The sequence below is a fragment of the Hibiscus syriacus genome, unplaced genomic scaffold (assembly GCF_006381635.1).
Source record: "Hibiscus syriacus cultivar Baekdansim isolate YM2019G1 unplaced genomic scaffold, ASM638163v2 tig00111402_pilon, whole genome shotgun sequence".
Taxonomy (NCBI): Eukaryota; Viridiplantae; Streptophyta; class Magnoliopsida; order Malvales; family Malvaceae; genus Hibiscus; species Hibiscus syriacus.
Genome location: NW_024063082.1, coordinates 7,603,626 through 7,628,381, shown reverse-complemented (window position 1 = coordinate 7,628,381; position 24,756 = coordinate 7,603,626). Strand labels below are relative to the sequence as shown.

At 36.9% G+C, this 24,756-nt stretch overlaps 3 protein-coding genes across 3 annotated transcripts; 2 read left to right on the top strand and 1 right to left on the bottom strand.

The window, feature by feature from the left end:
• Positions 1-13: 13 nt before the first annotated feature.
• LOC120162190 lies at positions 14-5,637 on the bottom strand. The gene is made up of 3 exons (XM_039172365.1): positions 3,501-5,637; positions 328-333; positions 14-30 (listed from the first exon to the last, which is right to left on the bottom strand). The coding sequence occupies exon 1, from the start codon at positions 4,955-4,957 to the stop codon at positions 3,539-3,541; it is 1,419 nt and encodes a 472-aa protein (XP_039028296.1). The 5' UTR covers positions 4,958-5,637; the 3' UTR covers positions 14-30; positions 328-333; positions 3,501-3,538.
• An 8,627-nt stretch (positions 5,638-14,264) lies between these two features.
• LOC120162058 (L-type lectin-domain containing receptor kinase VIII.1-like) lies at positions 14,265-16,877 on the top strand. The gene has a single exon (XM_039172238.1). It carries the CDS (start codon positions 14,349-14,351, stop codon positions 16,476-16,478), a length of 2,130 nt encoding a protein of 709 aa, XP_039028169.1. The 5' UTR covers positions 14,265-14,348; the 3' UTR covers positions 16,479-16,877.
• Positions 16,878-19,615: 2,738 nt separating this feature from the next.
• On the top strand, positions 19,616-20,396 carry LOC120161509 (peroxisomal 2,4-dienoyl-CoA reductase-like). The gene is made up of 3 exons (XM_039171733.1): positions 19,616-19,867; positions 19,953-20,112; positions 20,239-20,396. The coding sequence occupies exons 1-3, from the start codon at positions 19,682-19,684 to the stop codon at positions 20,394-20,396; spliced, it is 504 nt and encodes a 167-aa protein (XP_039027664.1). The 5' UTR covers positions 19,616-19,681.
• Positions 20,397-24,756: the final 4,360 nt, after the last annotated feature.

The following is a 24,756-nucleotide window of genomic DNA, read 5'->3' as shown; positions in this document are numbered from 1 at the left end:
TTGAAACCATGAAGAAAAAAACAAGACGGAGGAAATGAATGAAGAATCATCGTCAACTTGAAAGAAAAAATGATTTAAGTAAAGCAAAAATAGTAGGGTTAGCGAGTCTGGAGGGAACTTGTGAAGAAATATAAGGGCGTAGTTTCCATTTGGCTTGCTTAGGAGATAGCACTTGACTTTCTTCTCCTCATTTCTATCATGCTTTAATCATTCTTTGTTATATCATCACATCTCAGTTTATATCCTTTACTTAATCACTTTTTACATTTTAATCAATCTCTCGCACCATTTGAGGTCTAAACTTTCATTAAATCATGAAATTTATAGTATCTAATGCTTCGATTAATAGTATTTTAATCGAAATCCATGACCTATTCAACATCGTTTCAATCTAATTAATTTAATTAAACCATATCAAAGGATTTGATGAGAAAAATAAATAAAGTTTAAATGTATTATACATTTTAAATTATAAATTTATTTTCAAACAAATACTTCAAACTCATCATATTCAAAAAAAAACTCCAATCCTCGTTAGATGATAGATTTTTTTTATATAATTCCATAAATTTTAAATAGGTTTTGACAAAATCTAAATTGACAAAGTGGTAAAAAAAATAGTGAGACAAGTTTATTAATGTCTAGAATAGTTATAAATGATACCAGAGAATGATAATTTTAGATGAAGATTGAAAATAAATAAATAAAATCTAACTTTTATTGAAAGAAATAATAAAATAAAAATAATATTTTTTTAAAATTTTTATGTCAACATCAAAGTACGATCATATATTAACAATTTAATGACCCTATAATAAAAACTTGGGTTTTAGTGATAAAAAAAATATGTTATTCTTCCCATAAGTTTAAATAGTTATGAGTAGATATTACCTTATAATCATTTTAAATTATTATAAAAAAAATTTAAAGTCTAAAGTTGAATGACTATTTTGTAACTTTTATATCTTAATTTGTTGATTTTAAAAATAATTTAAAGTAATTAAAAAATAATTTTTGAATTAATCATTGACAAAAACACCAACAACCATTAGGGGTGAGCATTCGATCGAGTCGAGTCAAAAAATTTCGAGTTACTCGAGTTGACAAGTCATATTTTGTGACTCGAACTTAACTTGATTTTTTTTCAAGTCAAGTTTGAGAAATTTGAATCGAGTTATTCGACTTTCTATACAAATTTTATTATAATTATAATAATAATATGGTAAGGATTGATTCTAATTTTTTGTTTTTCTCTAATCATACAAGATATATATATATATATATATATATATATATATTTCTTCATATTCTTTAAACAATATAATGTTATTTAATATATCAAATACAATCTAAAATTATAAAATACATTTACAATATTATACTTTAAATATATATATATATATATATATTGAGGGTAAAATATTGATAAGAGTATAAAAGAGTCAAGAAATTGTTGGCAAGAAATAATTTGCAAACAATTGCAATCAAAAGACTAAATTGAATAAAATGCAAAGGTAAGGGACTAAATAAATAAGAGAGAGTATATTTTTAGTAAAAAACAAGAATTGATGTTACATAGGTATTCTATAGTGGTATAGGAGCATGTGATTCAAATTTGGTAAAAAAATGGACATAAAATGAAAGATGAATTGAAGAAATAAAGAAATCATGAAAAGTTGAGGACTAAATTGAAAACTAAAAAATTTGTTATCAAAAAGAAGAATTGAAAGCACATATGTATGATGATTTAGGAGCATGTGGTTCAAATTAGGTAAAATTTGACTTAAAATGAAAGAGCAATTGAAGGAATAAGTAAATCAGAGATTAAATCATAAAACTGTCAAAATAGTCGGTCAAATTTTCGATTTTTCGAGTAACTTGAAATTTCAAAATTATAACTCAACTCGAACTCGAAAACCGAATTAAAAATTCAAGTTGATTCAAATAACTTGAAATTAAAAAAATCGATTTTTCGAATCGAGTTGAGTTTTAATCACCCTAACAGCCGTGGACTTTTGAAGTAAAGTCAGCTACTAAAGTAAAGAGAGCTTAGTTAGCAGTTCGTTCTAGGACACGGGCAACTCAACCCACTTTTTCCCCTTTCCGAGTCAGCCGTCTGGGGGGCACCCGGTGGAGGCTCCACCGTAGACTGAGGCTGCGGTGCATGGTCCTAGAGTGAGAATGAAGGACGTTCAAGGCATGCCTGGGACTAAAGGTGGCCTTTTTCTCCGTATTTCTCAATTCAGTTTCGCCATCATTTCCGTCTCTGTGATGGCCACGACCTGTGGTTTCTGTCATTGGCATCACGGTGATGAATTTATGGAGTTTGTAGTTTTCGGTTATAGCACTGTGCAGCCTTTTTCGACTCTGTTGTGTTGTCAATTGCAGCAGCAGTGTAAATAGATCCAGTTTATGTTCTGTTTTGATAAAGCATTTTGCCATTTGTGGATGATTAGTTCAAGCTCTAAGTTCAATTTTGTTTCCTTTAGGTTGTTTTCGAATGTAATACCCTAGTATTGATGCTTTGATTGACAACCAGCATGCATGTCAACTACCATGCTCTAATTTTAGTATTTTGGCTGCTAGTAGGATACTGATTTTGGTTCATTGCTTACGAGATTTCAATCATATATTTAGATCAACCAAAAGCATGTCCATGTCTTCCGGGGAATGTTCTCAACTATTCTGTTTAAGCTCTCTATTTAAAACACTTATGGCATATTGGCATTGGCACCTTCACCAATCTCCATTGATTTCTTAGTTCTCTCTCTGTAAAACCCTTTTTCCTCCTCGGGTTTTATAAGCTCTCTTTTTTCTTGGAACAGGAGAAAGAGAGGTGTTTCCATTGTTTTAACCCTTGGTTAATCATCAACAAAATATCAGAATTTGGCTCTTCAACAAAATGACCAAGGAAAGTAGGAAAATAAGTTCTTGGATGGAAGTAGCTCCGGCTCTGATCATTCACCCAGAAAAGCCTTCAAGTTCTCCAGGTTTGGAAACCATTTTTGAAGATGTTGCAGAGGGATATGATGACACAGTTTGATATGTAACTATGTATGTGTGAATCCTTTGTCTTCTTAGCTATCTAAGTAATGTTTTCATGGTGTTTTGTTAGAACAAAGGGATTGAGAAAACTAAGCATTCATTGAATTAGCAATGTAACTGTAAATTTTGTAAATCATTCTTGTATTTTTTTTTTAAATCAGAGATATTCTTAAATCATGTTTCACTCTTAGCTTTACTGCAATTATGTTTGCACCATTTGAATGACTTTACTGCAAAAACTTCACATGCAACACAAAAAGAAACTAGGCAAAACCCACACAAATAATGTGCGAGCTTTTTATTCAAACAAAAGCTAAAGACAATAGTGGTTGCTTATTTTGCTGCTCAACCACACAAAGCAGTTTCCTCTCAACTTATCAGAAAGATGAGGGAAATTGACCACCATAACGACAATAACAAAACAAGACTAGTACACAGACCGACTCTTTTCCAATAAGACGGACAGAGTTCCACTATGTTAATGGTGGTGTCTCTAATCTCCCCACCATTGATGGACATAAACACCAGATCTTCTAAGGGCCTTGAAGAGATCCATGCAGTCTCCCTTCACCACTCCACCATTTTCGATTCGGTCCGAACAGTGTAGAAAAAGCTCATCGATGAAGCATATGGTTCCACTTTCAAACAAGTCCGAGAGTATTTTCAATTCCATTGCTCCTGCATTCATCTTCAGAACCACAAAGTCTGCATGCTGGACAGTTTCTTTAATCCAGAGAAGGAAGTTGAATCCTTCATCTTCAACAAACGGATCTGAATCATCAATAATATCGACATCAGTGGAAACCTTATTTCCAGGACTGGTTGAAACTCTATTTCCGGCAAGGCCCGGGTAGTAAACAAAGTTGATACCAGGCTTGTTGACATAGGATAGCATCACAGAAGTATTATGATCGACGAAATAAACATCAAAGGCCTTCCGATCCACAGGATATGACGGCAAGAACCAATCTGTAACATTGGAGTTCAAATGCTCACCTGCTCCAATATCAATATACACCAAACGTTGCTTATCAGATATGTTAACGAACTCAGGCAAATAAGCAATACTTCTTCCAAACCCAACCAGTTTCTCCTCCGAAAGAGGCTCAATGTTACCCATTATATCTTTGGAATTAGCCATAGTCGGGCAATCGGCCGGAAGCTGATACTGCTCAAAGTAAGTGGTGTTTTCGAGTTTCTTCTTGAATACAATCAACGTAAAGTTATCCACATAATCCACATGAACAACAGTGGAAGCTTTCAGTAAGGATGAAACCGGAGTAGCAGACCGGATCAAGTTAGTAGGTTCTGAACCACTAGGACCAACAAGCATGGACCCTATTCCACCGGGCTTAAGAACACGTTCAATCTCAAGCACGAGAATAGCAGGGGCCGAAACCTTATCCAGGTCCCTAGAGATGACAAAATCATAAGAATTGTCAACGTAATCGAGCTCATAAACAAATCTCTTGTGCTTGAGAGAGAAAAAGGGGTGCCTGTAAACCCCTGTAACATCAGAGAATCCCAAGTCTCTCAATGCCATAACAGCCGACACTGCGTCTTCACCGATACAAAGAGCTTTTGCAGTGTAACTCAACATTTGCTTTCCCATAAGCTCTTTAACCACGCTGGTCGTCAAGTTCATGTTTTGCTCACATTGAACCGATCCAAATGAACCCCAAAGTTTGGAGAACCAAAAGTTGCCTGGGAACATAATCGAGCTTGAAGAACGAGGTCCAATGGCACAACCTGCTGAGGTAGAAAGGGTATACAAGATATCTGGATCGGCCCCAGAGATGATTTGCAGCAAAGGAACAATCGATAAAGCAGCAGCAAGCATGAAAGCGCGTAAAAGGACACGCCTCCCAAAAGATCCACGAAATATGATCGACTTAAAGGTCTTAAAATCCATGGTGTTTTCAAGTAGCAGGGAGAAAGATCCAATATCAAAAGGAGAGGGTTGTTTTCTTTTTAATAAACTAAAATGAAGAAATCAAGAGAAATTGAAGCCAACGGGAACAAGAAGAACAAATTTAGCGAGTGCAAAACCTGGAGGATGTGTGATTTCCACCCACGAGGAGACCCATTGATCTTTGAGCAGTTAACCACACCTTCATTGGAACCCTTTTTCGTGACTTCACTTGAAACAGAACTCGATCCATTTCCCCCCCAGGAAACATCTCCCAATACTCGATCTTTAACCACACCGCGTCACATTCTTTGATAAACTTAACTTCGAATCTCAATCAGGGTTTTCAAGTTTTGATCAAAACAAAAAAAATGAAAACTTTCAGTGAAGGTTTCTTTCCCAAATGAGGAGATGCAGGAAGTGAAGTGTGAAAGGGAAGGTAAGGCTGTATTTAGCTGAGGCAACGGGAAAACGTGATAGATCTGAATCTCCCACCACTTGCGGCCAAGCAAAATAATGATTGTGGGGGCAAAGAGAACAGAGGAAGATGCTGGGGTTACGTGTTTTTGGGATTACGTGGCAGCTATAGGAAGCTTCTAATCTGTAAAGCTCAAATATCAAAGAGATTTGTAAACGATCACATATTTTTCTTCTCACAAAAGAGCATGGGATGTGGGACCGCCACCACATGATGCTCGGGGACTGACATGGTACAGTTTATTGGGGTCCACTTTTGTCTGTGCATGAACATAAACCCTTTTTTCAGACCACCTTAAATTGCTTGTAGAGCTGCCCATCATTCATTTTAAAGTAGTATCCTTTCCTCCTTTTTGGGTTCTTAGTTCTTACTGCCCCAAATCATGTTAAGATAGGCCCATAGTTGGGGGGAAAATGTAGCTCTAGTATGCAAGTAATTGAAGCTCAAGATAACAGTAAAATCTTATGTTTCAAACTAATCATCAAATAATTTGCCCAAATTTCAGGACAAACTTTACCAAGTTCAGTTTCATGAAGCTATTTGCATGTTCAACACCAGTTTTTCTTTTTAATGATGATCCAACAAAAAATATACTGTAATGGTGGTGATGCGTCACCAATAATAACTCACATGCACCTATGAGATATACTACAAATCGTAAAGGAGCAAGATTCATGTGATTCCTATCAAGTATCCTACGTATATTCTAGGGTAAACTAGATATATAATTATTAAAGTGTGAATGAATTTTTCATTTCTTCATTAAAGATTTAAAGATAATGAAATAATTGCTAACGTAATTGATTGACCCATTCTAAAATATAAACATGTCTGTGTTATTTTTTAAAATGACATCTTTAACATAAATTTTATCTAGCCCAGAGATGTGCTTCCAAAAGTTCTACAAGCAAAAATGCCAAATAAAAAAGAGGAAAAAACCAGTACATCTCGTCAAATTGAGAAATGAGAGATGTTATCTAGCTCAACGGGGGCAAGTCTACTCATTGGCATAAAAGAACTTGGCCCTAGAAATCAAGAATGATTGAACCAAGGCCCGATTTCACATGCCCATTGCCGTGGATCCCTACGCCGTTGGGTATAAGGGATGTTGCCATTCCAACAGCCATAGGTGGTGGTGGTGTTAAAGGGAATAATCCATTGTTATGTGCAGGGGTGGAACTACATTTATTCGAGAGTGGGCACATGTCTACCATGACATTCGAATTATTTTCGATTAATTATTTATTTTACTGATGCTGCTCGTCCTGAAATTTTATTTGTGCCCACTCGGCTCAATAAGTTTGTGTTATTAACACGTTTGATCATCCTGAAAAATATTTTGAATCTATCATTTGTTATGTGGATATAGTATGCGGACTTATGAGAGCAAATCATACAGCTTCTCGGAGATGTTGGCATTGCAATGCAGCTTTAAAGATGAAATCCATGGTTGCAATTAGAAGTTCATCATTTGAATCTACGGTTCCTACAGCTCACTGCCGCATTCTAGTTGGCTGAGAGCTCTAAATACCTGAAATAGAAGAAGACAACGAATTTTGTAAACAAAAAACAAATTTTAAAACAAAGTTACATTCAAATTTGAGACAAAAGTTCACATATACTATTTAAGAAAAACTCTCTTGTTCTCCTAAAACATCTTAATCCCAGTCCAAATATATTATTTAAGAAAAGAAATGAAGTCCATGACAACGAGTATGTTACATAAATTCGCTTTGCAGGCTCTGCATCTGGCTTTTGAAGTCGTTCAAGAAACGCATAAGCAGCCAGTGGATGCTCTGAATGCTCAACTAATTTAGGCGCCATGCAACTAGGTCAGGTTGCAGATGCTTCGGAGCTTTATCCAATATAACAATAATAGTCAATGAAGAAACATTTAAGGTTTAAGAAATTGGAGATTTAGGGTTAATAAGTAAAATTTATGTGCGTTTTTGATGGGAGTCAATTAGCCGGTTAAGATATTGATCAATGTAGTCAAACGGTGACACCTCAACGCCCCAAACATGCCAAGTCAGCTTCTATGACAGGGATAATAATGTTTAACGGCATAATGACCATTTTGTTACTTTTAATTAATGTTAATGCCCGTTTCATTAATACATGAGTGACTATTTGTATAGTTTACTCTATATTCTAAAAATAGCCGTTTGTACTTACAATGGAAGTTCTTTCTTCCTCCATATCTCTTTGGTGCTTCCAATGGCATCTTTGTCCTTGAATGGATTCAGTTGGTTACGCCTCATTGCTTCAAGAAAACCAACTGCATCCCGGGACAGAGCAAAGATTCTAATTCAAGGGTGCAAAGCACAATTAATAATAAAAAATGAGAGACAAAATTATAATAAATCAAAACTTGAAGGTCTAAATAGATATTTATACTGTATATTTTTTAATAATAAAAAAATTGGGGGACAGTGTCCCTGAAGCTGAAACTATACATAGCTTTGTCACTGACTGCATCACTAGCAAAAATCAATGTAACCCTTTGCCAGCATCTCTTGATGATGAGAATGCTCATTGTTTCTAGCTGGAACTGTTAATCTTGCTCGAAAGTAATAGTTTATCCTTGAAAACTGAACTTACTGCATAGAACATCATGAAAGTTGAACTCCCAGAAGTGAAAAAAGAAGAAGCCTTCTTTAAATATTTGAAACTTGCCTTTTCGTAAACATACATATGTCCATCAGCATGAGCAACCAAAAACGCACCATCATCTCCAGGAATCCATGCAATACTAGTACAGCCACTGCTGGAAACAATAGGCACTAATCAGATTGGAAACAGAGCTAACTCAGTTGAATACATCAATTCAAACTAATACTGAAACATTGAAGTGAAGCTGGATGATGAAGGTGTTGGAGTAGATGGAGCCGGCTTGTCTTTTAAATGCGCTAGGGTGACCTGCAAATTAAACTTTATTGAATACAATATCCAAGAAAACCAATACTGAAACATGAATATAACCCCAAAAAATCTGTTCATTCGGTGCTTAATTAAAATTTGACTTTATAAAAATAACATTAATTTAAGTCCTTAAAATTCAATCTTTCAACCACAACGTTGAAACTAATAATAAAAGCTGTTGATTTGAATAAATGGGTCACAAAAACTATAATTAAGTAGTGCTTCTGACTCGAGTGAAGTATCATAATCGGTATTTAGATGGTCGTTAACTAGTAATGGTGATTTTAGAGATATAAGTGATCAACATTGTCTCCAAAGACCATGTTACAACCATAGATATTAAGCGCAATCTACTCAAAATATAGTGTCATTTTAATGTCATTCCTTTAGAGGGGAAAAGAAGACAGAATTTCAGGTGAAATAGAAAACAGCCTCATGTATGATATATCATTCAGGTGACTAAGTTCCAATGTGGAGGAGTCGTGCCTGGAGCGTGCATGAACCATTATATGTTTGATGGCATTGATGGAATTTGTCAACTCATGGGGTGAAACAGCCCAAGGTTTGCCACTAACTGTGCCTCCATTCTCCGACAGAACTATTCTTAAAGCCCGAAGCCCGGCTAAGATTGAGCAGCTTCATCAGGAATTTGCTGAGATAGAAGACAAATCCAGTACTGGTGAACTCTACTTTGATGAAATGCTTTACAGATCTCTCTGTTTCGAGCCTGAGAAGCTAGAGAAACTGAAGAAAATGCCACGGAGGATAGTGTTCTCGAGAATTGTACCACTTTCACCTTTCGTGTGGACTGAGGGCTCGGACCAAGGCACTAAACTTGCTGTCTGGTCAACAAACTAAGCTTCTCTTTGCCGTTGATGACGGGTTTAAATTCAATCCATCCCTTCCAAAGGGCTACTTCGACAACGGCATTGTGTTGACAAACCATATGCCAAGCAGAAGAGCATCAAAGGTGTTGCGTCTCTTTTCATGAAAAGAATGTATATCCAGATATTGTTGTGGATATTTTCTTTTTTTATATTAGAGTTTAGGTAATTACAAAGTAGTATTTGTTTTAAGTACTCTCAATTATTTGATAATAAACGTTCAATCACTTTTGCATTTGTAGTTGCTTGTGCTCGAATAATAACCTCTAAGAATAACAACGATTTTTGCAGTTGTTGGTGCTCGAATCATAACCTCTAAGAATAACAACGATCTTTCAATCAATGAGATAAGTTGGTTCATGTGAGCGTACTAATATTTAAGTTTTTTTTCTTCTTTAATACATTTCCCTTTTAGAGTCACATGCACCTGAATCTACTTATAGAAAAAAAGGTTACAACTCACATACTCTTTAAATGTTCTTTTATGCCTCTTTAAATGTTCTTTTATGCCAGAGATGCCTCAACTTGGACCACGCCTCCATCCTGGCATATTGTGAGCGAATTTGCTCACTCTCCACCCTCGGCTTGACGACTTTATCTTTCGCTATCGCACCGGGTCTCTTTCCGTGCTTAACTGCAGCGACACCTACAGTCTCGTCACATCTCGATCTTGGATTGACTACTTTAGAACTTGTAGTCGCACCACTTTCTGGCCTGATGACATTGACATCTACAATCACGTCGGGTCTCTTTTCGGGTTTAGATGTCTTATCATCCGCAGTCGCACCTCGTCTTTCTCTTGGCTTGGTCTTATTAACACTCGCAATCGATCCAAGTCCCTTTTTTGGCTTGGATGTTTTCTCACTTGCAGTTGCGCCATTTCCTTTCTTGACGGTATTGACACTCACAATTGCGTCAAGTCTTGCTACTCCTACTTCTGGCTTGTCTGGCACAATTTTTTGGCGTTTTTACCAAAGTATCATCCTTAGATCCAATAATCAACTGTCATACACCTTTTCCCCTAATATTACTGATCTAACATCCTTTCTGACATGGTGGCAAAAAAGCGCGGATCGTCAGTAGCGCCTTCGCGGGATTCTGTCCGAGTTGGCATCACGTAAGGAAATGCGTGGATCGTCATCTGCTCTTTCTCTGAACCTCTGACACGTACGGAAGGCGCGGATCATGATTCATGCCTTCCATTATGCACGTTGAATTATTGGTACTACATTATTACCCGAGCATGAAAACTCGACTTTTAAACGCTCCCCCTCCCCTATAAATAACAACCCTCTGAATGCAAGCATCAACACACCAAAATTACTTGCTTATTTTCACTTCTATCAAGCTAAGTAGATTTTGTTATTGTATAAGGTAAAACAATTTTTTATTATATTATATTTATATTATATTTAATTATTTGAACAAATTTTATTGTACTAATTATTTTGTATTATTTTTTGTGGTTATAAAATTGGAAAGTGGAATCACACCTCGAGACATTTTGTTGATACGATAATAATATGAAATTTGTGTTATTTACATTATTGTGAATTTTTTAAAATTTTTTGGATTAGTTTATATTTTAATTCATATACTATTTATTTAATTAGATGTATTTCAGGTATTGTTTTTGCAGATATAAGACTCAATCTTTCAAACTCTCAAAATGAAGCGTATTTCAACTATTGTTTATTATGACGGAGAAATTCAGGAAGATGAAATCGTCGTCGTCTTCGCATCAAATCATTTTTTCAGAATATCCTTCAAGAGAAACATCACTCTTGAGGAGTTGATCACTAAAATTTCAAGGAAGGTTCATGTTGGAAGTACTAGAAGATTGTCCTCACTTTAGTACAGATTTCCAACCGTAGTATTTCTGTTAACTTATTCAGCCTTCGAACTCTCCAATGATGACGATGTTGCTATGATGGTTGATTCTAAGAATCAATATTCAGATGTCGGTACACGGACGTATGCAATATTTGTTGAAGTATATGTGGTTCGTGGTATGTCATTATGCTCCCACTATGGGCTGACTCAACAAGTTGATCAAGTTGATAGCCCAACTCAAGTAATGTGTAATGATTTTAACTCGTTAATGGGAAATCCACATCATGGTGATATCCCATCAAGTTCAATGGAGAGACATTCATCAGCAACTTGTTACGATCTGTACCGATGTGGCTCCACAAACAATCTGTATGGCAACATCGATTCTAGTTCAAGGGGAAGACATTCATCTGCCAAATTCTTTGACCTGAATATAGGATGCCCTCGACGTAGCAGTATGTGCAGTACCCATTTGACACGATGCCTTTAAGTTCCAGGGGGAGACATTCAACTGCGAGCTTCTTCGACCTCAATATCAAGATGCCTTCAAGTTCAAGGGGAATGCATTCAATTACCAGCTTGTTCGACCTAAATTTCGGTATCATGGAAGAACCCTCATCTCTACCAGAAGAACATCTTCGTCCACGAGTCGGTGGACGATGATACTGTGACGGTAGACGTCTTTATCAGAACCGATTAATGCTCTCGCCTCGTGCTTCCTCAGAAAGTATGAACGGTTTCACGTTCGTGTTGAACCACTCATAATAATCATTTGCAACCGAATAATGATCCACATAAATCGTTATGTACGGGATTACGTCCACGCCGATCCTCCCATATCATTACCCACTCGATCTGTTTCAACAGCCAATCGACTTCTTCTTTACCCCGTCTATCGATGATATGCATATCGTCGAGAAACTTAGGTTCTTCCGGAATATATTGTATAAAACCAAATTGGCAGAACACGCGATCAGTAGGATGTCACTCGACAATATTATAACATATCAGAGGGACCACCGCCATCCAGACATCTAATGGGCCTCTCAAGTGATGTTGAATGCAAATCATCATTTCTTTAGTAGAATAAGGAGTCCATTGAAGCTAAAACAAATATATATAATTCTTACTAAAATAATATTCTAATTATATAACAATAATTAAAAGTAAATAATAAAATTTAAATACATATCTCTATACCAATCTTTTGATCAATGAGTAGACAAATTTCTTCCAATTCATTCAGTAAATCCCGATGATCTTTTATTGCACTTGACCACCTATTTAATGAAAAGAATCATTATATACTCAACAAAATTATTTATATACGAATTCAGTATTGAAATTACCTCAATAAAAGCATGAAGACCAACGGGTTTTTCACGACCAGACATAAAAAGGGCATGCGGTACCACGCCCAAGACTGAAGAAGAAAGAGACATCCACCGATAGCATTTTTTTCGATAATCAGTTGCTTGACACATTTCCCTATACGTAAATGCCAAAATTACATAACCCCAACTAAGTGTGTCAGCAACGTGAAAATCTGCAATGTGACACAACCACATACAATGAACTTGGTTGCACGATTTATCGGGCATGAAGATCTCTCCGATGAGTTGTAATATGCAAGCTCGTGCATATATTTTAACATGTTCCTCAGAGGCGTCGCGACTCAAATGTTTAAAAGTTGTATCCAACGAATTTAATGGTATTCGACCACCGTTGAAATTAGGCGGGACACCTCCAAGATACTCCTCGTACAAGGAATGTCAGTCACCATCCGCCACCCCAGAAATCACATCCTCATCTATCGAAAGCCTCAAATGTATGGAAACATCCTCCAGCGTAATAGTGCACTCTCCACATGGAAGATGAAATGTGTGTGTCTCTAGTCTCCTCCTCTCAACCAGTGCACAAATAAGGTTAGGTTCAAGATTACAGTGCCCTTCATATTTCGCTACGTTACCGATTCCAGCCTCAGCTAAATACGGCTAGACACAAGTAGGTATCTATAACTTAACGTTGAATGGATCTAATATACAATCTCTATCTTAATTTAATAAATAGAATACAAATTAAAATATAAACTAATACTAAAAAATTAAATAAATAAAACATTCGTAAGAATTAAAATAACAACATAATTTAAAATTGTTATCGTATCAATAAAATGTCTTGAGATATTATTCTCATCTAAACGTAGCAACATGTGTTCTATTTTATTACTGCAAAAACTAATAAGATAGTAGGCTGCCCCCAACACTAGGTTGAGAGCAGCTTCCGTAGGAGACCTCCAAATTATGAAATGCCCTCCATGGGACTCGATCCCACGACCTCAAGGTTAAGAACCTTGTGCTCTACCAACTGAGCTGGATGACATTTCATAATATAATAAAAATATTTTACCTTATTAATATAAATATTGATAATAAAAAGAATGAGAGAATTTGAGATTTGAATGTGGTTTGAGAGTTGTGTTGAGTGTGATATTTATAGGAAGAGAGAAGGGGGAGACGAGTAATAATCAATGTGGGAGACGGACGATTGGGGAATTAAAGGAAAGTTGTGGATCATGATTCGCGCCTTCCTTACGTGTCAGAGTTTAGTGAAGGCGCGAATGACGATCCACACATTTCCTTACGTGGTGTCAGCTCGGACAAAACCTTGCGTAGGAGCGACTGACGATCCGCGTTTTATTACCATCGTGACAGAAAGGGTGCTAGATCAATAATATTACGAATATGCGCTTTTCGTACGTGTCAGAGTTTAGCGAATGCACGAATGACGATTCACATCTTTCCTTACGTGGTACCATCCCTAACAGAACTCCACGAAGATGAAGCTGACGATTTACACTTTATTACCACAGTATTAGAAATGATGATAAATAAGTAATATTACGAGAGATGGTGACTGACAGGTAATTATTAGGTCTAAGAGTTATATTTCTCTAAAAACGCCATTTTTTTCATCATCATCGACAAAGAACTGACCGTTGCAAAGATCCACGTGTCGCCTTGCTCATCCGCCTGTCTCCATCACTCATCTTTCGCCCTGATTCTTTCACTTATTTCCTTCACATTATTCCTTGTTTGTTTCCTCAGCTTTCCTTGTTTTAATCGTAATGAAAAATACTCTCTTCTCTCAAAAGCTCTGGAATTTCTAGTCTTTCTTCTTCAACAAATTCCTCTTCCCAAACAAGGAATTATTATTATTATCCATTTTTTTTCTTTTTAATGGGGTTTGGACAATAACCACAATCTGAACCAAAATAATGTTGCCCTTCTCTTACAAGGTCAAATCCATTGCTTCCCTTAGTTTCCTCTGTTTTCTCAGCACAATCTTTGGAACAACGGAATTCGATTTCGGGACATTAACTCTCAGCAGTCTAAAACTCCTAGGCGACGCTCACTTAAACAACGGGAGCGTGAGCCTCACTCGCGAACTCCAAGTACCTTACTCCGGCTCCGGCAGAGTTTTGTATTCGAAGCCGGTGAGATTCCGGCAACCCGGAACCCACTCCGCTTGTAGCTTCTCCACTTTCTTCTCCTTCTCCATCACCAACCTCAACCCTTCCTCCATCGGCGGCGGTTTAGCCTTTGTCATTTCCCCCGACGCTGAATTCGTCGGCTCTGCCGGCGGGTCTTTAGGTCTCCTCGATGAAAAGGGTCAAGGCCTGGGGTTCGTCGCCGTGGAATTCGACACTCTAATGGACGTTGAACTCAAAGACATTAATGGAAACCACGCTGGGTTGGATCTCAACAGTGTGGTTTCTTCTCAAGTTGGCGACTTAGGAGCTGTGGATATTGATCTGAAGAGCGGCGATCTCGTTAATTCGTGGATCGAATACGATGCTTTGTCGAATGCTTTTAATGTCTTCATTTCGTATTCGAATTTGAAACCCAAAGAACCCATTTTATCAATGACTTTGAATCTCGGCCAGTATGTTAATGATTTCATGTACGTTGGGTTTTCGGGCTCAACCCAAGGCAGCACTGAGGTTCACAATATAGAATGGTGGAGTTTTAGCTCTTCTTTCGAGTCAAATTCAGGGTCAACATCTTCTCAGACGCCACCGCCTCCGCCAACGTCTACTTTAATGAACCCAACAGCAAATACAGCTAATACCCCACCGCCTTCATTGGCTCCATCAGGTTCCGATTCCATTTACACCGCTCAAGGAAAGACCAGTAAGTCATCTTCTTGCCATAACCAGCTCTGCAAACAAGGTCCAGGGGCGGTTGCCGGAGTGGTAACTGCCGGAGCTTTCTTTTTGGCCTTATTTGCGACGGCTCTAATCTGGGTTTACTCTAAAAAGTTCAAAAAAGAGAGAAAATCTGAGTCTTTTGCGTCGGAGATCATCAAATCGCCAAAGGAATTCACTTATAAAGAGCTTAAAGAAGCCACGAGATGCTTCAATAGCAATAGAATAATCGGGCACGGCGCCTTTGGGATTGTTTATAAAGGTATTTTATCTGATAATGGTGATATTGTGGCAGTAAAGAGATGCAGCCATAGTAGTACTCAAGGGAAGGCTGAGTTTTTGTCTGAATTAACAATAATTGGGACTCTTAGGCATCGAAATCTCGTGAGGTTGCAAGGATGGTGCCATGAAAAGGGAGAAATTTTGTTAGTTTACGATTTAATGCCCAATGGGAGTCTCGATAAAGCATTGTATGAAGCTCGAACGCCATTGCCATGGGTTCATAGGCAGAAAATAGTCCTAGGCGTTGCCTCTGCATTGGCCTATTTGCATCAAGAGTGTGACCATCAGGTTATCCATAGAGATGTCAAGACCAGCAACATAATGCTCGATGAAAGGTTCAATGCAAAGCTGGGCGATTTCGGTTTAGCTAGGCAAGTCGAGCACGATAAGTCCCCAGATGCCACGGTGGCTGCAGGCACGATGGGATATCTAGCACCCGAATATCTTCTAACAGGACGAGCCACTGAAAAAACAGACGTATTCAGCTATGGTGCAGTGGTTCTCGAGGTGGCGAGTGGGAGGCGACCTATAGAGAGAGACGGCATGGGCAATAGTTTGAAATGCAATACCAATTTGGTGGAATGGGTTTGGGGTTTGCATCAGGAAGGGAGATTGTTAAATGCAGCCGATCCAAGGCTCGAAGGTGAGTTCGAGGAGGGCTTGATGAGGAGGGTTCTAATGGTGGGGTTAGCTTGTTCGCACCCCGACCCGATGGCTCGACCCACAATGAGGGGTGTGGTCCAGATGCTAGTGGGTGAAGCCGAGGTTCCCGTGGTTCCAAGAACCAAACCTTCAATGAGTTTCACCACTTCTCATCTGTTGTTGAGCTTGCAAGATAGTGTATCGGACTGCAATGGCGTGGTTACCATCTCTAGTTCCTCATCGGAAAATAGCTACATTGGCCCTGAACTAGTGTAAATCAGAGGTCAGAGATTCAACAATCTTTTTCCATCGACTCATGTTACTCATTTCTTCATTATATATGTATGTATGTATGTATGTATGACGGAATAACACAAGTAATGTAAGTGTTCAATAAATCTGGATTCATCGCTAGAGTAGGAGGCTGTTTGGGGACAAAGAAAATGGTTGGTAGGAGTCAATTTCTAGGTAAAGGGAATCTTAATTTTTTGTTTATGGAAGGTTGGATGGTTGCTTTCACAAGCAATCCCCCATTGTCAAAAACCGACACTAGAGCTTTGAGTGGAGGCTTGGTAAAGCATTGAACAGTTGCTGCTGAAAGTGGGATTAAGCTGTATTGACCGTTACTGTCCAAATCGATTTTCTCTTTTATTATTAATTTGGCATAATGCTAAATTTAGTCCCTATTGTTTATAAAGTGATCAATTTAGTTTATATTTCCTAGAGTAAACTACATATTTAGTCATCTATTTATTCATGTTGTTCTGTTTTGGTAGCAAACTATTTTTAAAAAAAAATCATTTCTAAACTTATATTTTGGTCATCCGCTATTAAAAATAAATAGAATTATTAACGTGATTTTTTCAATGATAGTGACATTATTTTATGATGATACGTTAATATTACCATTATTTTTTTAACATTGGATAACCAAAATAAAACTAAAACATAAATTTAAGTATGATTTAAAAAAAATAATCGGTGATCAAAATAGAACTGTAAGAATAGTTGGACAACAAAATATATAGTTTATCATTTTTTAATTTTTTAGCTTTAACCGTTATAATTTTCAAAATGACTTCTGGTTGTAGACATTATATTTTTTTTTATATATTTAATTATTGACATCTAACGTGCTAATTATTATATTAGGTGATATGATATATATCATGTCATCATCTTGAGCGACATAACATATGATACATCAATAGTTTAATATGAGTAGAAATGTTGCACCAGTAACATACGTTAATCATAGTCAATAAACAATTTTCAGTAAATAAAATATTTTTAAAAAAATAAAAAAATTCTTAAAAAGTAAAAATTAAAATATTTATTCAAGCATATATTGAGAACTAATTTTAGCATTGTGTCTATTATTTTTATCTCAACGACTTCTCTTCCCAAGTATATTTCACAATTGGTTATTACCTATCTTCCGAATCAATTGGCCGACGGCATAAAACAGCCACACCATCCGACCTCTGACTGCCCGGACCAGAACAGCTCTAAATTTGATGACCTGATACCGACAGTTGATACGTCATGCAAGCAGGTTTTAACTCAGAATCGTGTCTGCTTCATTATCCAGCTCTTACAAAGAGCCACGCCAGTTGGATAAAGATGCCTAAAATTATCAGTTAGATTATTATTTATTTTCAATTGGTTTAGACAAACAGTGTCGGTTTTGGATGTTTCCTTCTACTTTATAATAAGCAGCCTCAACCGTGTTTATTACTATTATATGTTGAAGTTGACAACAGTTTTGCTGGTTCCAATCCCCGTCTGATTATAACAATTTGTAGAAAAATAAAAATTAAATTAAATTATCAAAAAATAGGGGTACAACTAAGAGATTTCCCAGTAAACAACGAAATTGTAATGAACGCTTTTCAAATTAAATTTTTAATTAGACGTCGACCTATTTTGTCTTTTAAAAGATTTGTTCTTTTTTTTTTTAAAATATGATTTTTGGATATTTGATCTATCTAATTCAAAAGATCGATGAAAACTCTAAAAATTTAATTTTTAATAAAAAAAGCTACGAATCATTTTACAAGCTTAAGGATTGTTCTGATAAAAGAAAATTAACGATTTAAAGTTTGTGAAACTAAAAATTTGGGGGGGAAATAATTAGATAACCCATGTTTTGAAATTAATCCATACTATATTATTTTTTGATTCGTTGTTTTTTTTCATTAACTTCATATAGGACTTCCATTAAGGAAACTAAGAAAAAAAAACTTGGCTTGGCGGCTTGAGGGTTGCATTTTTATTCGTTTATGCCTAGGTATTCAATCTATCTAATTTAAAAAATTAATGAAAATTATAAAAAATAAAAATATCATGAATATTTTTACAAACTTAAAGATCGTTTCGAAAAAAATTAACAGTTTAAAATTTGTGAAACTGAAAATTAGGTGAAGAATTTAGGTAACCCATGCTTTATTGTTCTTTTATTAGTGTTTTTTTCCTCGTTAACTTCAAATAGGACTTCCATTAAGAAATTTAAGAAAACAACTTGGCTTGGTGGCTGCAGGGTTGCATATCCATTCATGATTCACCCATGTCTAGGTCTGACGTCTGAGTGCCCCCAGTAATAATTTTTAATATGTTTAACATAAAAATAAGTGTTTGAACTGTACCTCAAAAATAAATTTTTACATTTTATGTACAAGCTAAACAAAAATTGTAAAATTATGCCATTAATGGTTAAAATCTTTAAACTTCACAATTTAAAGTCTAAATTTCACTGTGTGTTCAATTTAATCCATATATTCACTAATATTTAAAATGTAAAAAAAGGGGATAGCCGAGTAGACAAACTTGTAAATGAGTTTGTTCATGAACATAAATGAACAACTTGATAAACTAGTTTATTCATGAACAACAACGAAACGAGTGGATAAACGAGCTTATAAATGAACTCATAAATGAGTTTATAAACGAGTTTGTTCGTAAACATAAATGAATCGAACACATATGTTTTTGTTCGTTCGTTAATTAAACGAATATAAAAAATTGTTCATACTCGTTTATTTAACTTAACAAGCAAACATAAACGAACTTTATACAAACGGTTCACGAATAATTTACCGAACGTTCTGTTTGTTTATACCCACATCCACAATTTTGACCTAAAATAAAATGTTAAGATAAAAGTATTCCAGAAAAATAGATTAAAATGATTATTCAACTAAATATTAAAACTATTTTTGTCATTATGTTTCTATTTTATTTTAAAGCTAACGGAGATTAAAAACAAGAAGACGCTACCTAAGATCAATATTAAGAATACATTCCACGCAAAGTTGGGTTTAGTTGTAATTGTCTAATAAATAAGTATAAAATATTGATTTGATGCCGTGCGTGGCAGCCAGTCAAAACAACATGGTTAAATGAGCTTTGGGAGTTCCGTTGTTTAGATGAGATCTGGGTCTGAGAAGCCGCTAGCATCATAGAACACTTGCGTCTACAAAATGGAGTCACCATTCAAAGCAGATATATTGAAAGGCAAAGTAGCATTGGTAACAGGAGGAGGCTCAGGAATTGGATACGAAATCTCGTTGCAGCTCGGCAAACACGGTGCGTCAGTTGCCATCATGGGGCGCCGCAAATATGTTATCGACACTGCTGTTGACGCTCTTCGTTCCCATGGCATCCCTGTAATATTCCTCTGATCACTTCTTTATATTTCTACTCCATCTATAATTGCAGTGCAGAGGTGGGACTAAGATTTAGTTATTTCAGGCTATAGGGATTGAGGGAGATGTTAGAAAAGAGGATGATGCAGTTACAACTATGAAATCAACTTTTAAGCATTTTGGCAGGCTTGACATCCTTGTCAATGCTGAAGCTGGCAATTTCCTTGCGGCTGCTGAGGATTTATCTCCAAATGGATTTCGAACAGGTTGTGCATAAATTTGTAATTTCTGCTAGTTATCCAGATTTTGTGATTGTATTTTGTCTAAAGAATGCATTTAGCTGTTAATTGATTATTATTTTTTATTTCATTTCCTTGTTTATGTTGTTGCAGTCATTGATATAGATTCTGTTGGAACTTTTATAATGTGCCGTGAAGCTCTTAAATATCTTAAGAGAGGGGGACCAGGGAAGGATCCCTCCGTTGGTGGAAAAATAATAAACATAACTGCACTTGTACATTGTCCAGCATCATGGTACCAAATCTGTTGACGAAAACGGGTAAAGAAAACAAAAGAACACGAGAATTTTACGAGGTTCGGCAATGTGCTTACGTCCTCGGTGCCTAGGCGGCGCTAGAAGTTTTTATTCAATGATATTTTAGGTCTAGGTTATATCTCTATTTATAATAGAAAACCCTGGTACATAATTACAAAATTAACCCTGTACCGTACCGCGGGGGCTGCGCCCCCGCACCCCCAACCCACATAATTCGTAACCCCACAACGAGACTTTCTTTGTAAGGACAGTTGATGTTCGCTTCGCTCACTCCGCTCCATCTCCTATCCTCTTTACTGGTATATTTATGAGCCATACCTAACAAATCTCCACCTTGGCGAATATCCTGCCTCTTGAAAATTCAATGTGGGTTGGGTTACCTTGATTCTTTAACAACTCGAAACATTCAACAAGTCCAAGCAATGCTTGAACTTGTCTGTCGTAACTGGCTTAGTGAACATATCAGCGGCATTTTCATCAGTATGTACCTTCTGAAACAAAACCTCTCTAGATGCAACCAACTCTCTGATCTTGTGGAACCTTACATCAATATGTTTAGTTCTAGCACGATACACCTGATTCTTAGCCAAGTGAATAGCACTTTGATTATCACAAAGCAACTGAACTCCACCTTGTTGAACACCCAACTCCTTCACTAAACCATAAGCCATAAAGCTTCTTTTGCAGCTTCAGCCGCTGCCATGTACTCAGCTTCAGTTGTAGATAGAGCCACAATAGATTGAACAGTAGACTTCCACAAATAGGCCCTCCACCAAGAGTAAACATACCCTGTCGTAGATCTTCTATTATCCAAGTCACCTGCATAGTCTGAATCCACATATCCTACAACCAAAGGATTATCCCGCTGACTCCCAAAACAATTCCATGTCCCACAGTACCCTTTAAGTACCGAAAGATCCACTTGACTGCTTCCCAATGTTGCTTACCAGGTTTAGACATGTACTTACAAACTTGACTAACAGCATGAGCTAAATCAGGACGAGTACATACCATCGCATACATCAAGCAGCCAACAGCATTAGAATACGGAACCTTTGCCATATCTTCAGCTTCCTTACTGTCTTGGGGCACTGTTCTGATGAGAGCTTAAAGTGATTCGCCAATGGAGTGCTAACTGGTTTCGCGCTGCTCATCGCAAACCTTTCTAGCATTTTTTTTCAACATAACCCCGTTGAGATAGCCGCAGTTTCCTTGAGTCTCTGTCCCTGCAAATTTCCATTCCAAGAATTTTCTTTGCAGCACCTAATCTTTCATATCAAATTCCTGACTCAATAAAGTTTTCAAACCGATAACATCATCCATGTTCTTCGCAGCAATCAACATATCATCAACATACAGTAATAGAAAAATAAAAGAACCATCATCAAGGCTCTTAACATAGACACAACAATCATACTCACATCGGTTGTAGCCAATCTTGATCATATAGGAGTCAAACCGTTTATACCACTGTCTCGGAGACTGTTTCAACCCGTACAAAGATTTCTTCAATCTGCAAACTAAATGCTCGTTTCCAGGTTGAGTGAAACCTTCAGTTGCCGCATGTAGATCTGCTCCTCTAAATCACCATGCAAAAAAGCAGTTTTAACATCCATCTGCTCTAAATGTAAATCCCAACTAGCCACCAATGCAAGTACTGCTCGGATTGAAGTGTGCCTGACCACTGGAGAAAAGATTTCATCATAATCAACTCCTTTCTGCTGTGAAAAACCCTTCGCTACCAAACGAGCCTTGAACTTCTCCCCCTTTTTTCTGTTACTACTGGTTTCTTCTTATACACCCATTTGCAACCAATCGGCTTCTTACCCTCAGGAAGGGGAACTAACTCCCATGTGCGATTGTGATTCAAAGACTCCATCTCCTCAACCATGGCTGCCATCCACTTGTCGTTTTCCTGACTAGTAACGGCATCATGAAAAGTAACCGGATCATCACTGCTAACAATAAGTGCAAAAGATACCAAGTCTTCAAAACCCAATCTGTTCGGAGGCTTTATATTCGTCCGTCTCACCCTGTCTCTGGCGAGACTATAATCCTGCAAATCATCCGTAGTGGAACCACCAGAAGTCGGTTGAGAGTTTCTGGTTTCTCAACTGGAAACTGCTCGAATCCACCACTGTCGTGTCTTGCTTCTGCTGCAACATGGATTGTTCATCAAAAACGACATCTCTACTAATCACAACTTTCTTCGCAACTGGATCCCAGAACTTGAATCCTTTGACACCTTTCTTGTAACCCAGAAAAATGCACTCCTTCGATTTTGCATCAAGTTTGGATCTCTCATCAGCAGTACATGCACATAAGCAGGACAACCAAAATCCGTAAGTTATCAAAACTAACATCATGACCAGTCCATACCTCTTCTGCAACTTTCCCAGCCAGCGATGCCCTTGGCGATCTGTTGATAAGGTAACACGCCATGTTAACAGCCTCAGCCCAGAAGTGTTTGGGAAGCCCCGCATTCAACCGCAAACATCTGGCTCTTTCATTCAACGACCTGTTCATTCGTTCCGCAACACCATTCTGTTGTGGTGTCTTGCGCACTGTAAAATGCCTCTGAATCCCATGCTCCTTACAGAATTGTAGGAACTGTGAATCTGTGTACTCCGTACCATTGTCAGACCGCAAACACTTGATTTTTCGTCCTGTTTGGTTTTCTACCTCAGCTTTCCACAGCTTGAACTTCTCAAAAACTTCAGATTTCTGTTTCAAAAAATACACCCAAACTTCAGATTTTTCGACTCCGGTCTCGATTCGATGCCCGTCAACAAGCCTCCTTTCTTCAATAGAGCTAACTATGCCTATTGGAAGAATAGAATGATGTACTTCATTCAAGCAAGTGACATGGGAGCATGGAATGCTGTAGAAGAGGGATACATCAAACCTCTCACTCATCCAAGGTTGTGGAGTGAAGGAGAGACAAGAATGTTCCAGCTCAACTCCAAAGCCATCCATATCATTTTTTGTGCTCTTGGACCAGATGAATACGTAAGAGTTTCATCGTGTACAGGGTTAATTTTGTAATTATGTACCAGGGTTTTCTATTATAAATAGAGATGTAACCTAGACCTAAAATATCATTGAATAAAAACTTCTAGCGCCGCCTAGGCACCGAGGACATAAGCACATTGCCGAACCTCGTAAAATTCTCGTGTTCTTTTGTTTTCTTTACCCGTTTTCGTCAACAGGAACCTATGCGTTGCCCCTACTGCAGGAGAGGGAAAGCCGAATCTGATCAAAGTGCACCTGGTTTCCCTTGTTCAGAGAGGCTGCCTTTCGGGTTTTATTGGTTTGGTTAGATCAGCTGATATAGAGGTTGCCAGACTAGGACTTCAGCTCACAGAGCAGGTGAGCAAATCTAGCAATTTATTTGTCTATTTTTACATCGTTATGCTCTGTAAAGTTTATCTATGTTATGTTCAACAGAATAGCAGAGCGATTTATTTGACTACTAATCTTAAATAATTTGGGGTCGGGTTGGGTCAATATGGGTTGGTTGAATTTGAATTTTAAAATTTTATGTTGCTTTTGGGTTTGGTTCAATTTTTATGTTTGAGTCGGTTTTGAGTTCAAATCATTTTAAGTTTGAACCATTCTTAATTTTTTAGTCAAGTTACTTCAGGGTCTTTTTTCGTTTGGGTTGTACTCAAGTTCGATTTAGATTTGGGTCATTCTTGACTAAGGTTATTTCAAGTTTGGATCATTCTTGGGTTTGGGTCAATTCTGGTTCCAGTTATTTTCAAGCTAATTGGGTTATATTTTCAAGTTTGGATCAGAATTGAGCGGTCTAATTTGGATTCATGTTCTCTATTTCCCTTATTTGTTGGCATGACAAACATGTTTTACTTGCTGCAATGTCTATAAAGCGAGCCACATTATAAATGCACAATGATATTTCCTTAATGTTTTGAGGAACAAAAATTATATTTAAATACTTAAAAAATCATATTTAAAAATGTAAGACTGGATTATTACTAAACATGTTATTTCTTTTAAAAGAAATCATTAATTTTATTCAAAATAAGAAATACTCTAAATTACAATAAATATTTACAATTATAATCGTAAATTAAGCATATAATTAGGATAATGTCCTATAATCATTGAAACAAAACTAACAACTTAGGATTATATAAGGACCATACAAAGAAAGATTAAAATCTAACTAAGAAAATTTGAACAAAGATTAAAATCAAGCCATTGAAAGACCACAAAAAAATTACAAATCAGACTCGAGTGACGTGATACACGAACGTATAAGTATAACAAGTATCCAAATTCAATCTGAGAGTCTAAAGCAGAGAAGATCAACAATGTAAGAGATAAGCATCAT